We start from the raw sequence: 13,324 nt of genomic DNA on the forward strand, positions 1-13,324 counted from the left end.
TTTCACTATGACCTTACTACGACAGTGTTATTATTTATGTACTCTTCAAAATATCCTCCTATTAATCAGTCACGTTAGTTAACTGACGTTGGGAATTGTCTACTTAGGTGCATCCAGCTACTTCCTGAACTCTGGTCTTAGAACTACTCTTCCTAAAGTGATGCAACGTTTTCCTTGATTCCATTTACTAAATCTTTTCTTAAAGTAATGACGGGGCTGGGCGGCTCAGCTGGTGGAGCATGCGACTCTTGATCTCAAGGTCGTGGGTTTGGGCCCCACGTTGGGTGCAGAGATTACTTAAAAATAAAATCTTAAAAAAAAAGTAATGGTAGAATTCTGGCACTATTACAAAGTTTACTATTACTAATTATAGCTAGGAGACCCAAAAATACCTAGATCCTGATCTTAAGTAAATATCCCTCCATATAGGGGTAGAGATGTGCATAGAGTATAGACTATTTGTGGATAAGGTAAGACTGCTGGGCGTGGCCATATGAAGCATCCCTTTCTCAAAATTTAATTAGGCCTAAAAATTTGACAGATTTAGGTTTTCACATCTGGTTGATGCCATCCCTCCAACAACCAAATCCAAAGTTCCAACATTACCACAAGAGAAAAAGGTTATTTGAATCTGTACTCATTAGCCTGTAACAAGGGGCGTTTTCGCCATGCCGATGTCAAACTGACCTCATGTTGGTCCTTATCTGGTCAGGACAGTGGCCATGACCCACTGTCCTTAGATCTGTACAAGCTATGGCACTTCCTGTTCCCAGGCAGAAGAGGGTGAACAGGAAATAGAAAATGCCGGGCACTAGAAAGTCATCTTTTAGAATAAAGACAAGGCCTTGGCCAAAGTTATAGCGCATGAATTTGTAAAATCTAATCATGTCTCTTTAGGAGTCCCCTCCCTTCTCAGACGGGCCCCTTATGTAGTCTCCTAACTAGGATTGCGTTGGCTTGACTCCAAGCAGTCAGCACAGCTGTCAGTCAACAGATCATTAGTGCTCAGTATATGGTTTGACTGTTACAATGAGAGTAGTAGAGTCTTATTTATAATAAAAAAGTATAAAAGGGCTGTAAGTCACCTAGAACACAAAATTTGGACATAACTCCGAGCCCAACAACAGAGAAATATTGAAGCAAATTTACCTCTTTCCTTGCCTTCAAAGGCAAAACCTCTGAAATAATTCAAGAAATATAAAGAAGGAAGAGCTGTAGCATTGGACACAGAGAACGATATAATAAAGGGACTAAAAATATGAAGGAATTCCAGAAAGAAGTGAAGCAGATGGAATCAGATCAACAGGAAAGTTGATCATGCCAAAGAGCCTGGTGATGTAATGCAGGTAAAATAAGAGGCTCTATGAGAAGCGGATGGGTTTTCCAACCAAGCCCCAGAAATTACCCAAAGGCAGGATGGCAAGGAGTGGGACCATGGGCAGGCTGTGAGGCAGGCAGTGGAGGGCACACAGAGCAATCCCACTAACTTCTCAGAGCTCTACAAGTTCTAGTCAAAGAAATAAGGGTGAAAAGAGTATAAATATAAGAAAGACTCCAAATCACCATTATTTCCAGATAGGATTTTCTCCTTTGAAAATCCAAGAGATTCAACTAAGAAGCTATTAAAAAACAAAGTACAGGAGATGCCTGGGTGGCTCAGTCAGTTAAGCGTCTGCCTTTGGCTCAGGTCATGATCCCAGGGTCCTAGGATCAAGTCTTGATTTGGGCTCCCTGCTCAGTGAGGAGCCTGCTTGTCCCTCTCCCTCTGCCACTCCCCCTGCTTGTACTCTGTCTCTGACAAATAAATTAAAAAATCTTAAAAAACAAAACAAACCCCCCCAAAGTTCAGTAAGATGGCCAGATAAGATAAATATTCAAAAGAAATTGTTCTAGATACAAGCCCTATTATCAACCAGGGGAAAAAGTTCATAGTAGCAATAAAAAATATAATACCGCTGCAAGTTAAGTCTTCATAAATTAAGATCTCCAAAGAAAATTATAAAACCTTGCTGCAGGGTGTTTCTAAAAATCTCAGCAAGTGGAGGGACGCCTGGGTGACTCGCTTGGTTAAGTGTCTGTCTTCGGCTCAGGTCATGATCCCAGGGTCCTGTCCCTCATTGGGCCCCCTGCTCAGCAGGGAGTCTGTTTCTCCCTCTCCCTCTGCCCCTCTCCTCTGCTCATGCTCTCTCTCTGTCTCTCTTAAATGAATAAATAAAATCTTTAAAAAGGATTTATTTGTCAGAGAGAGCACAAGCAAGGGGACCGGCAGGCAGAGGGAGAGGGAGAAGCAGTCTCCCCGCTGAGCAGGGAGCCCGATGTGGGGCTCGATCCCAGGACCCTGGGATCATGACCTGAACTGAAGGCAGACGCTTAACCGACTGAGCCACCCAGGTGTCCTGACAAATAAATCTTTAAAAAAACAAAAAATCTCAGCAAGTGAAGAAATGTCATATTTCTGACTAGGAAAACAATACTTTAAAGAAAGCAAATCTTCCCAACCTAATCTGTACATTTACATTAAAATCCCAAAGGGTTTCTTTTGTGAATTTGAAACACGGATACTAAGAATTGTCTGAAAAAATATAATCAGTAATTTTTCTTAAGAATGAAAATGTCCTATCAGGTATCAAAATTTACCGCATGAAAACTGGTATCAAAAACAGGATACCATTTTTCACAATGATCAGGTTAGCAAACTAGTTAAAGTTTGATGGTGCCCAGTGACGGCAAGGTACACAGTGGCACTTCATACACTCTAAGTGTGGGTATAAACTGGCAAAGACGTTTTGGAGGTTGCCATCATCTATTAAAACAAATTTCATTGAAGCATAGTTGACAGATAATGTTACATTAGTGTTAGGTATACAACATAGTGATTCAACTTCTCTACGTTATGCTGTGCTCACCTCAAGTGTAGGTCGCCATACGAGACCATTACAATACCACTGACTGTAATCCCCATTCTGTGCCTTTCATTCCTGTGACTTATTTCATCTATCAAAATTTTAAATGCACACAATCTCTGAGCCAGTAATTGTGCTAGGAACTTACCCATTAATATACTTGAAAAGCATGCTATGTAGGATACCTGTTTAGAGATGTTCATCATACCTTTTCTTTGTAATAAAAAAAGGAAATAGAAAAAACTTAGATATCTGCTTTGTGAAGTAAATACAACTCAGTATATTACGGAACTGTTAAAAAGATTGGGGTAGATCTGTAGATGTTGCTATTGAAAGATACCTAGAATCTATTAGATGAAAAAGCAGGAGGTGGGACACTACATACAATGTAATTCCATTTATATATAGATTTATATAAATATACGTCTAGAGAGAGAGAAAGCTTATGCTGGTATATGCATAGGAATATTTTTAAAGAATATCTTAAAATTTATTAACAGTGGTTGTATTTGGAAAGAGATTGGAGGTGGAGAAGAGAGAGAGACTTTTCCTTTTTTAGATAACTTTGTGCCGCTGTTTTAAATTTATCATTTGCATAATGCTAGAAAGTGTTCCTTTAGTTGTGGTACTGGTACAGGAACAAACGTATCACTGAAACAAAATTAAATTTCCAGAATTTATATGTATATGTATGAATTTCACAAGGAGTTACAGAATTGCCAATTATTAATGAGCATTTCAATAAATGACATAGGGACAACTATTACTCATTTGAAATAATATAATTAGACTCAAGGTCAACAAGAAAACAGAAACCACTCTAGGTATTTCAAGCAGAAAGGGATTTAATAAAAAGAGTTATGTTTCAAATTTGTCAAGAGGGCTGGAAAATAAAAACAGGAGAGCTGGTATCACCCAGAGGTCAGGAGTTGCAAGAAGCTGCCACCACTGCTGGAGGCCACAGCCAAAAGGAAGACTTCTATCTTTAAACCTTTCAGTCTCATGCAAGTGCCTCTCACTGGCATAACCTAAACTAGAAACCCACCGCAAGGGAGTCTGGGCAATGTTTAAAGCCTTTCAGCCCCTGTGATACAGGAGAGTGTGGATAAGCAAAGGAGGTGATTATTTCAGTAAGTGGTGTGGTGAAGTTAGTTATGCTTCTGGGAGAAAAAAACCCAAAAAAACCAAACCAAAACAAAAAACAAAACTCAGTCCCTAATTCATACCTTATACACATATAAATTTCAGAAAAAAAGAAAATTTAAAAGAAATAATGAAAGCATCTGAATTAGATAAAGACAAGGATTACTTTCTACATTATATACTGGTACACCACTTAACTTTTATGCAATAACTTTTATGATCCAGGAAAACAAAGATTGCTCCATTGCAGGGGTAAGCGTAGGGAGATGGGTCAAGTTTTAACATGGGGCATAAAGATAAAATAAGATACTAAGAACAAAGCCAGCCTGTAACTAGGCCCTAATCTCTGTGCCTCCAACCCCCCAGGCCAGGTTTCATCTCTTCCTGTGGAAGAGTGCTCTCTCCTAGCGACAGTACCGAGGAACAAAAGTCTCCCTGAGCAATTCACTAAGCAGGAGGCTGGGTAAGGAATTCGCACAGAGTATTAAGTAGATATATTCATACACACAACAGAAATGAAACTACAGAACAAAGTCTTGGTTTTCTCTTTGCCTCCCTAGTTACTATTTTGGTGACTTTTGTTTTTCTACTTTTTACATTTGGTACTGGTGGTGCTTTTTTGTGGCCTGACTTGAAATAACAGGCAACATCTTAGGATCTTGAAAATGCCAGACTAGGAAATGCTTCTGACCACTATCCCCCAAGATGTACTTTGTAGAAGACCGAGCTGGGAGACATTAATAGAAATGCCAAGAAAAAGCATTCTTAGGCAAATAAGGTTGGAACTGCTGTACCTCCTCTTGAGGAAAAAAAAAAAAAAAAATCACAAAGTATATTTCCGTATTAAAGGCATTTCTGTAAAGAAAACAGTTTAATTTTATTCAATATCAGATGTTTCCCAAGTTTATTTTCTGCACAACACACACTTCTGAGACAAAGTATGGTTAAAAAACAATATCCCACAAACAATCTGTTTGATTCTACTCTAGATCATCTTAAAAAAAAAAAAAAGAAAAGAAACGACACCAAGACTGGTTGATGTTGTCTCCGAAGAGATGAGGAAGCTGGTCCTAATTTTCTTCTGTGAGCAGATTCTCTGATTTCAGCTGGGCCTTCCTTGTGCTGTCCAAGTTCACATGTTGGTATTTTCTTTTAAAAAAGCCACACTGAAACAAAGGAGGGGAAGTCCCATTATAGGCCTAAGATACCAACGTGTTTTACAAAACCATTATGTAGTTGTTACCAAAATAGCTCCTATACTCCTCTGCTTCTCATGCCTCCTCTGAATCTCTCCCTGATGATCCGATCCTTCAAGATCTTTTTTTTAATCAGGAACTATTTTTTTTTTAATTTAAATTCAATTTAAATCCAACATACAGTACATCATTAGTTTTTGATGTAGTGTTCAAGGATTCATTAGTTGTGTATAACACCCAATGCTCATCACAACACGTACCCTCCTTAATGCCCATCACCAGTTACCCCATCCCCCACCCTCCTCCCTTCTGCAACCCTCAGTTTGTTTCCTGGAGTCAAGAGTCTCTTGTGATTTGTCTCCCTCTCTGATTTCTCCCATTCAGTTTTCCCTCCCTTCCCCTATGGTCCTCGGCACTATTCCTTATGTTCCACATGAGTGCAACCATATGATCATTGTGTTTCTCTGATTGACTTATTTCACTTAGTGTAACACCTTTCAGTTCCATCCATGTCAATGCAAATTGTGGGTATTCATCCTTTCTGATAGCTCAGTAATATTCCATTGTATATATGGACCACATCTTCTTTATCCAGTCATCTGTTGAAGGGCATCTCGGCTCCTTCCACAGTTTGGCTATTGTGGACAATGCTGCTATGAACATTGGGGTGCATGTGCCCCTTCTTTTCACTACATCTGTACAAGATGTGTCTTAAATGCTGCCTTTCCACAAGCCTTTTCTGGTGCTCATTCTCCAGTCAGAAGTGAAAAATCACCCTCCTCTTAAGCCCCCAAACTCCCTATCCTTTTTAACTAATTCTGCGAAGTATTATAGTTTCAGCTGTAATGGATCTTATTTATGTAAAAATACTCAGCCTACTATGCATAGTATGTCCTCCTACATCAAGAAACTCACAATCTAGGAGCACCTGGCTGGCTCAGTAACTCGTGATCTCAGGGCTGTAAGTTTGAGCCCTATTTTGGGTGTAGAGATTGCTTAAAAATTAAAAAAAAAATTTTTTTTTAAACTCACAATGTAGTAGGAACAAAAATAATTAATATACAGTGATGACTGCCACTGGGAAGGGTTTCCAGAAAGCAGCTTGTTCACAGGAAAAGCATATAACTCAGTTCAGAGGACTGAGGAATCTCTGGGCTGAGATTTAAGGGAAGAGTGTGAACAAGGTGAAAAAGTGGGAAAAGGCATCGGCACAGGGTTGGTGGCAGTACAGACAGCAAGCACAGAGACATAAACTTATTTAGTTACATGTGTTTAGAGGAAAAAGCAAGACTTAAGGGTGGAGAGGGGCAGAGGCCACAGAGTGAGAGTCTTGAAAGCAGTAAAAAAGTTTGAACATTAAAACAGGGGAAGGAAAGTAAAGGATTTAAATAGGGTAATGACCATCACATCTGTTTTAGGAAAATCTCTCTGTACTCTGATATTTCACAGGAGTGGAACTGACCTGGAATAGGATGATTATAATCACGGTCAAAGCCAGAAGGCCACTAACGCTGCTTAAAATAATGATAATGATGTCAGGCAAATACTCCTCCTCCTTCAAGAAGATGACAGTGACCTGCAACAAGACAAGGAGACCATGCAGTAAGTCTGCTGAAGCAGATGAGAAAAAAATTCTACATGTTATTTTAAGGAGCAAAATATGAGAACTTGGCAACCTTCTGTATATTGACCAAGGCTGACAGTAAAGCAAAAAGCTAAATGTTTCTTGATGCATCGGCTAAAATTATTTAATGAGAATCTTCCAGTTTTTGGTCCCACATGTAGAGTGTATGGTAGACACCACTCCGTACTAACAACTACAAAGCTGAATAGACTGAAAAATCAACAACTCTTGACTTCCTGAGAGAGGGGAGGACACTTGGAAAGTGCTGACCCCAAGACTGGTGAGAGAGATGGATGAATAAGGGAGTAGAGGCTTCCCAGTGCTGGGGTAGAAAACCTGGTCTGTAATTGATGAATTAGGAGAAGCTCAGTACTGACAACTCCCAGAGTTAAAAACCCAAGGGAACCCAGTCATAAAGGAGCCCCCACAACACTATAAGGTTTTCCTCCAGGAGCTTTACCAGGTTCCTGCAGAAAATACTGGAGAAAAATCCCTTTGTGCTTCTGGCAAGGGGAGAGGAAAAGGAACCATTCTGAAATAGGCCAAAGCACTCTGTTTGGCCTACCCTCAGAGAAAACTAGTTAATGGGAGCCTAACCTGCTAAGGTATTACCAGAGCCTAACTGACCCGGGGTAAGGGAAATACCCAACTCAAGCCCACTCTAGGTATCCTGTCCCACCTAAGGGGGCTGGAAAAAATGAGAAACACTTGTGAAGTTCACAGCCCAGAGGCACAGGCTCACTAAAAGACTGAAACCTAATCACAGGATGGTAGAGCACTTCCCCTCCCCACACCTCACCACATTAGTAAAGACCTATTTACAGCAGTTCCTTTTACCTGGTACATCATGTCCAGCTTTCAAGAAAAAATTATTAGGAAAAAAAGAAAAGAAAAAAATTATAAAACAGACCAAAAGGCAAAAAAACGTAATTTGAAAACACAAAGCTAGCATCAGAACCAGACATGGAAAGGATGTTTGAATTATCAGACCTGGAATTTAAAACAACTATGATTAATATGGTAAGGGCTCTCACGGATAAAGTAGACAGCATGCAAGAACAAAGACGAAGAACAGATAGGTAATGTAAGCAGAGAGATGGAAACCCCAGAAAAGAACCAAAAAGATGTGCTAGAGATAAAAAAACAACAACAAAACAACCCCACACACTGTAACAGAAATGAAGAATGCCCCTGATGAGCCCATTAGTAGACTAGCCATGGCTGAGAAAGAATCATACCATAAGTAGCCTTGAAAAGGAAAGAGAACAAAAACTGGATGGAAAAAACAAACAACAGCACCACAAAATTATCTAAGGAACAAAATACTTTAAATTACTTTGGTCCGTCAGGAAATCAGTTAAGGATTCTTTGACAGTTTAACAGAAGTCTCAGAGAATTATGGTCTCTAGGTTTTAGAGAACACTGAAAGACTAAAAGACAGAAAATCAGTTCTACATCCAGCCATGCCACTCTGTGTCCTCGAGCCCCAAGCTCCTCTTCAAAATGATGACCTATTTTAAACGAGCTCCAAGTCCTTTTCAACTCTGTTCTGACAGCTCTTTTTGACCTTGCACAAATCCCACAAGAAATATATGACAAAGATACTGGTCTGCTCTTCACCAAACTACAGTGTACGGCACCTCAAAGACGTGACAATACGTGCAGAATGGCGTCCGTGTAGACTACAGGTGACCCTTCAACAACACGGGTTTGAACTGCATAGGTACTCTTGTATGCAGATTTTTTTGGATAAATACAGTAGTATAAATGTATCTTTTATGATTTTCTTAATATTTTCTTTTCTCTAGCTTACTTTATTATAAGAATACAGTATTTAATATAATCAGCCTTCTGGCCCACAATATGCTATTAGTAAAGTTTTTGGGGAGTCAAAAGTTATACATGGGTTTTCAACTATGTGGGGAGCTGGCACCCCTAACCCTCATGTTGTTCAAGAGTCAACTGTACTGAGGCGCCTGGGTGGCGCAGTTGTTTAAGCGTCTGCCTTCGGCTCAGGGTGTGATCCCAGAGTTCTGGGATCGAGCCCCACATCAGGCTCCTCTGCTGGGAGCCTGCTTCTTCCTCTCCCACTCCCCCTGCCTGTGTTCCCTCTCTCGCTGGCTGTCTCTCTCTGTCAAATAAATAAATAAAATCTTTAAAAAAAAAAAAAAAGAGTCAACTGTACTTACAGAGTTCTATTAGAAGCCATCCCCAGCACTGTTGTCTAAAGGCTGTCTCAATTTTAGGAGTCTTCTCACTAACAGGACTCAGCTGGAAAGCTCAGGGGACACTGCTTCCCAAGTGAGACCGAGTTATGGTCTTCCCATGGCCAGAGCTTCCCAGGACTTAAGTGGGGCCAGAGGGCCACCAAGACTTCTCCTCCTGCCCAAAACACTGAGTTCCTTTCATGCACGTGTTTAAGCATCAAGGTCAGGGGGGCTTTGGAAATAATTTCTGTATGGGTTGGAAAGCTGGACAAATTTACCTTTAAGATTTTTTTTTATTTTTGAGACACCACTCGCGTGCACACGCACACTGTACTTGTGCAAGCAGGGGAAGGCAGAGGAAGAGGGAGAGAATCTTTAGTGGTCTCTGCAGTGAGCACAGAGACTGATGTGGGACTCCATCCCTGGACCCTGAGATCATGACCTGACCTGAAACCAAGAGCTGAATGCTCAGTTAACTGAGCCACCCAGGCGCCCCTGAACAAATTTACCTTTAAGGACTCTTCCAATTAAGTTATAAATACTGGTTACTTCCTAGGGTTGACCCTCCAGGCAACTATTTAATTCATATGCAGCTGAGCTTAATAGGAGTAAGTTCTGGTCCTTGAGAATAGGGAGGGAGCAAAGCAACAGAGAGGGAGGAAGAACAAGAAGAGAGCTGGTTTTTCTTCCATGGAAGAGTGAAGTGGAGGGCAGGGGGGCAGGACTTGAGAATCTGGGTTTAGGAAAATAATGAAAGGAAGTCCCAAGGTCAGATTTCAGTAGAAGAAATGCTCCTCTTTCTCAAAGCCTCTTCCCCTTTTCCTCTTCCAAACCCACAGTTTCCAAATTTGACCTAAAGCTACCCTGGTAAAGGTGAAGCGAGAACCAGAACACAGGATACTAGTGCTTGTAGTCCAACACTGATGGTAGCCTACCCAACAACCATTCTCTCCTTTTAATTTTCGTTCAGAAATCATGACTGGTCTAAGCTAATCATGACAGAGCTATTCCCTTTGTCAGTGACTGACATGAGATCCAGTTCTCACTGAAAAGATGTAAGGAGATAGCTGCTGGGAGTTTTTAGGAAAATCTCCCTCCCTAAAAAGGGAAGACACACTTAGAAAAAATCCTTTTGCTATTGATCTCTTGCTCCCTATTTTGTGTCCTGCCACATGAAAACACAGCACTGGGAGAGGTGGCATCTTTGTGCTGGCCACAAGGGAAGGCATCACCAACACAGACTATAGGGCACAAGATCCAAAGGAGCCAGGCCGTTGACCAGACAAACAACAGATGCCTTTATGGTACATTAGTGGGAGTTTTCCCTGACTTGCAGATGAAATGCATGTGGACACATGGCTATTTATACTCATAGGTTCATTCTACCTTAGCTGCTTATTGTCAGGAACGACGTAATACTTTGCTTACAGTATTGAATTTAAAGAAAGAAAAATAATTATGGGGAATCTGTGTACAGAAATAAAAGCAACAGTAAGAGAGGGAAATAAATTATTTACAAATATGTGCATATATGAAACTGTTAACCGTAGCACTCTTTGGGAAGACAGAGTTGGGGACATGGGAAGGGGGGAATAAGGAACCATTATTTTTCATCTGATGTTTTCTGTAAGGCTTGGATTTTCTTGCTATTCATTTTTGTTTTTTGTTTTGTTTTGTTTTATAATCTGGGCAGTGGGATAATGGAGCACTTCTCTGGAGAACTGTTCCTTTCTCCGCCTCCAGGAAGGAAATCAGAGGACCTAGTATTTAGCAATCCAGTCTCACTCTCTTGACATTCCTCCCAGTAACGATCATGCCTGACTAAAGAGCCCACAGATGGATTATCTCTCCATCCGGGTGCTGCTACCAGCTGACACTTAACCACATCTAGGTTAAGTGTCAACAAGATCATTAAGCCCATAGATCACAGACATCACTTTGACTTGTTGTCACACTTCTGTAAAGAAATCTCAAGAGTCCTACTATTTAGTTTAAAATTTATAAAAGAATTACACATTCCTGAGTAACTGGTTAATACTCTAAACACTGATACTGCACACTAGGAAGTCAATGTATACAAAAAATAATTTCTCACTTGGAAAATTTTAAAAATACATTTTCAAATCAAAGTATACATAGCTGTTGATTTTAGCCTAGTTATTTCAGCTTAGGCCTCTTCTTCAATTGTCATTTCAAAGATGTAAAAACTGAGGCAGAAGCTGACTAATTCAAGGTCACAGAGGCAGCTGCGGTAGAGTCAAGATCAGAGGTGGCAAGACTGAAAACAGGAAGAGTTGCCTGTACAGGGCCTCTAAGCCTAGACACAGTTTTCCCCAGAACACTGCTCAGAAAATCAGAAAATAGCCAGGGATTACCTTAGTTCTGTGGTTCTCTGCATTCAGCCCCTCATATAGAGATTTGTTGAAAGATATTTCACCAAGGATGTGCAGTTCAGGTACTGGTAACTGTAAGATGGAGGTAGATAGAACATTATTTTAGACATAGACTTATTGGTTTTGGACAGCATCTTTTCCTTTAAACGTATTCCTTCTCCTGTATTCCTTTGTCTAGTTAGTGGTCTTGGCAACCACGAAGCTACCAAAGCAAGAAACCTGTAATCATCCCCCAATTCCCTTCCCTTTATACAGCCCCACTCACCAGCCCCAAATCGGTTCTTGACAATTCTTTTTCTTCTTTCCTTTCTCACATCTGTCCCTTTTCTCCATTCCTCATTGCTACTCCTTCAGTTCAGATCTCATCATTCTCACCTGCATCACTGGGAGGAGTTACACTTGATCCCAGTGCCCACTTTAGACTGAATGATCAGGGATGCCTCTCTAAGAAGGGAACATCTGAGCTAAATATAAGAAACCATGCACATGAAGATACGGTGGAAGAACAGTGTCGTGCAGAAGAGACAGCAAGTGCAAAGATCCTGTGGCCAGAATAATACTGGAGAAACAGAAAGGACAGAATAGCTGGAGTATAGGAAGTGAGAAAGAGGAGAGTACGAGGAGATAAAGTTGAAGAAGCAGAGACTAGATCATGCAGTGCCTTACAGGCCATTGAAAAAGTATGTGTTTTACTCTGCTCAAATGTCACTTTTTTCTTTTCAGAGCCGTGGCACAATGTTTCCTTTAAAATAGGTGTTATGTGAAGAAAGATTTGTAGAGGGCATGGCAAGAGTAGAGAGAGGAGGAAAAGACAGCTTACTGCAATAGCCTGGGCAAAAGATGGTGGCCTGAACTACAACAGTAGCATGGAGATGGAGAGAAGGAAATGAATTTAGAACATAGTTTGGAGGTGGAATGACAGAACTTGGGGCTGGAACAGATATGTGGATATAGGAAAGGAAGGAGTCACCAGTATTTCCTAAGGGAAGTAACTACAGTAAATTACCCTAGTAAATTACCCCAAGTAACTGTGTAAAGAACAGACTGGGGCAACAGGTGAATCAAGACACCCGTCCTGGACATGTTACACTTGAGACGCTGTTAACTCTTCTCGGAGAGAGAGACAATCGGATCCGGAGCGTTCACCATCTCAAGTACCTGAGACTGAGTGAAGGAGAGCTCTGCAGCCACCGTTACATTTTCTTTATTCGAAGCGATGGTGCAGTTCACTGAATACCATTCTTCCACATACTGAAAAGGAAACTCCGGTTATAGCTAGCACAACCCCTTCTTGAGTGAAAAAGCAGAGAATTTGAACCCTCAGCACGCAGAGCACGTTAAGGTCCCAGAACAGGGGGTGCAAACAGTTTCAGCGTTCACCTTGGCTCAAGCAAAGCCGCAACCGTGGCTAACCGTGGCTAATGCGACCCAGAGAAGCGACTAAGGACAGCCTCGAGACCACCCGGCGTAAGCTTTCATCAGGAAACGTCGGCACAGGCAGCCCCAGGCCGCTCACGTCACCCGCTTCAAGCCCTCCTCTCTCCCTCAACATGTCGGGACGACCGCGCTCACCTCAGCAGGATCGCTCCCACATTCTTGCTTCTGACTACAGCGGCACTCAGTGTGGGCCTGAAACGAGAGCCATGACAGCGCGGGTGACAGGACGCCATACGGCCCGTCACCCACCCTCTCCCACCACCGCGGGACCCGTTGTACTGCGCATGCTCGCGGCCGGTCCCTAGGACCCAGCAGCCGGGCCGGTTGGCGCGTCTGTCTTAAGGAAGTCTCGCGGTATTTGCATTTGAACCTCTGGGCGGGTGCCGACCATGGCGGCGTCGCTCCGGCGACCCGGGAATCG

At 41.6% G+C, this 13,324-nt stretch overlaps 2 protein-coding genes across 2 annotated transcripts in view; one reads left to right on the top strand and one right to left on the bottom strand.

The window, feature by feature from the left end:
• Nucleotides 1-4,933: 4,933 nt before the first annotated feature.
• Nucleotides 4,934-13,324, bottom strand: part of ITGAE (integrin subunit alpha E) — a 68,882-nt gene continuing 60,491 nt past the window's right edge. Inside the window, exons 28-32 of the mRNA XM_040639841.1 lie at nucleotides 13,039-13,304; nucleotides 12,625-12,717; nucleotides 11,449-11,538; nucleotides 6,705-6,818; nucleotides 4,934-5,212 (exon numbers count right to left, since the gene is read on the bottom strand). Of these exons, the coding sequence (XP_040495775.1) occupies nucleotides 5,117-5,212; nucleotides 6,705-6,818; nucleotides 11,449-11,538; nucleotides 12,625-12,717; nucleotides 13,039-13,304 (659 nt within the window). The 3' untranslated portion in view covers nucleotides 4,934-5,116. The remainder of the gene's footprint in view (nucleotides 5,213-6,704; nucleotides 6,819-11,448; nucleotides 11,539-12,624; nucleotides 12,718-13,038; nucleotides 13,305-13,324) is intronic.
• Nucleotides 13,278-13,324, top strand: part of HASPIN (histone H3 associated protein kinase) — a 2,496-nt gene continuing 2,449 nt past the window's right edge. Inside the window, 1 exon segment of the mRNA XM_040641178.1 lies at nucleotides 13,278-13,324. Coding sequence (XP_040497112.1) covers nucleotides 13,293-13,324 — 32 coding nt within the window. The 5' untranslated portion in view covers nucleotides 13,278-13,292.

This window comes from Ursus maritimus, unplaced genomic scaffold, assembly GCF_017311325.1.
Source record: "Ursus maritimus isolate PB19 unplaced genomic scaffold, ASM1731132v1 scaffold_24, whole genome shotgun sequence".
NCBI classification, from domain to species: Eukaryota; Metazoa; Chordata; class Mammalia; order Carnivora; family Ursidae; genus Ursus; species Ursus maritimus.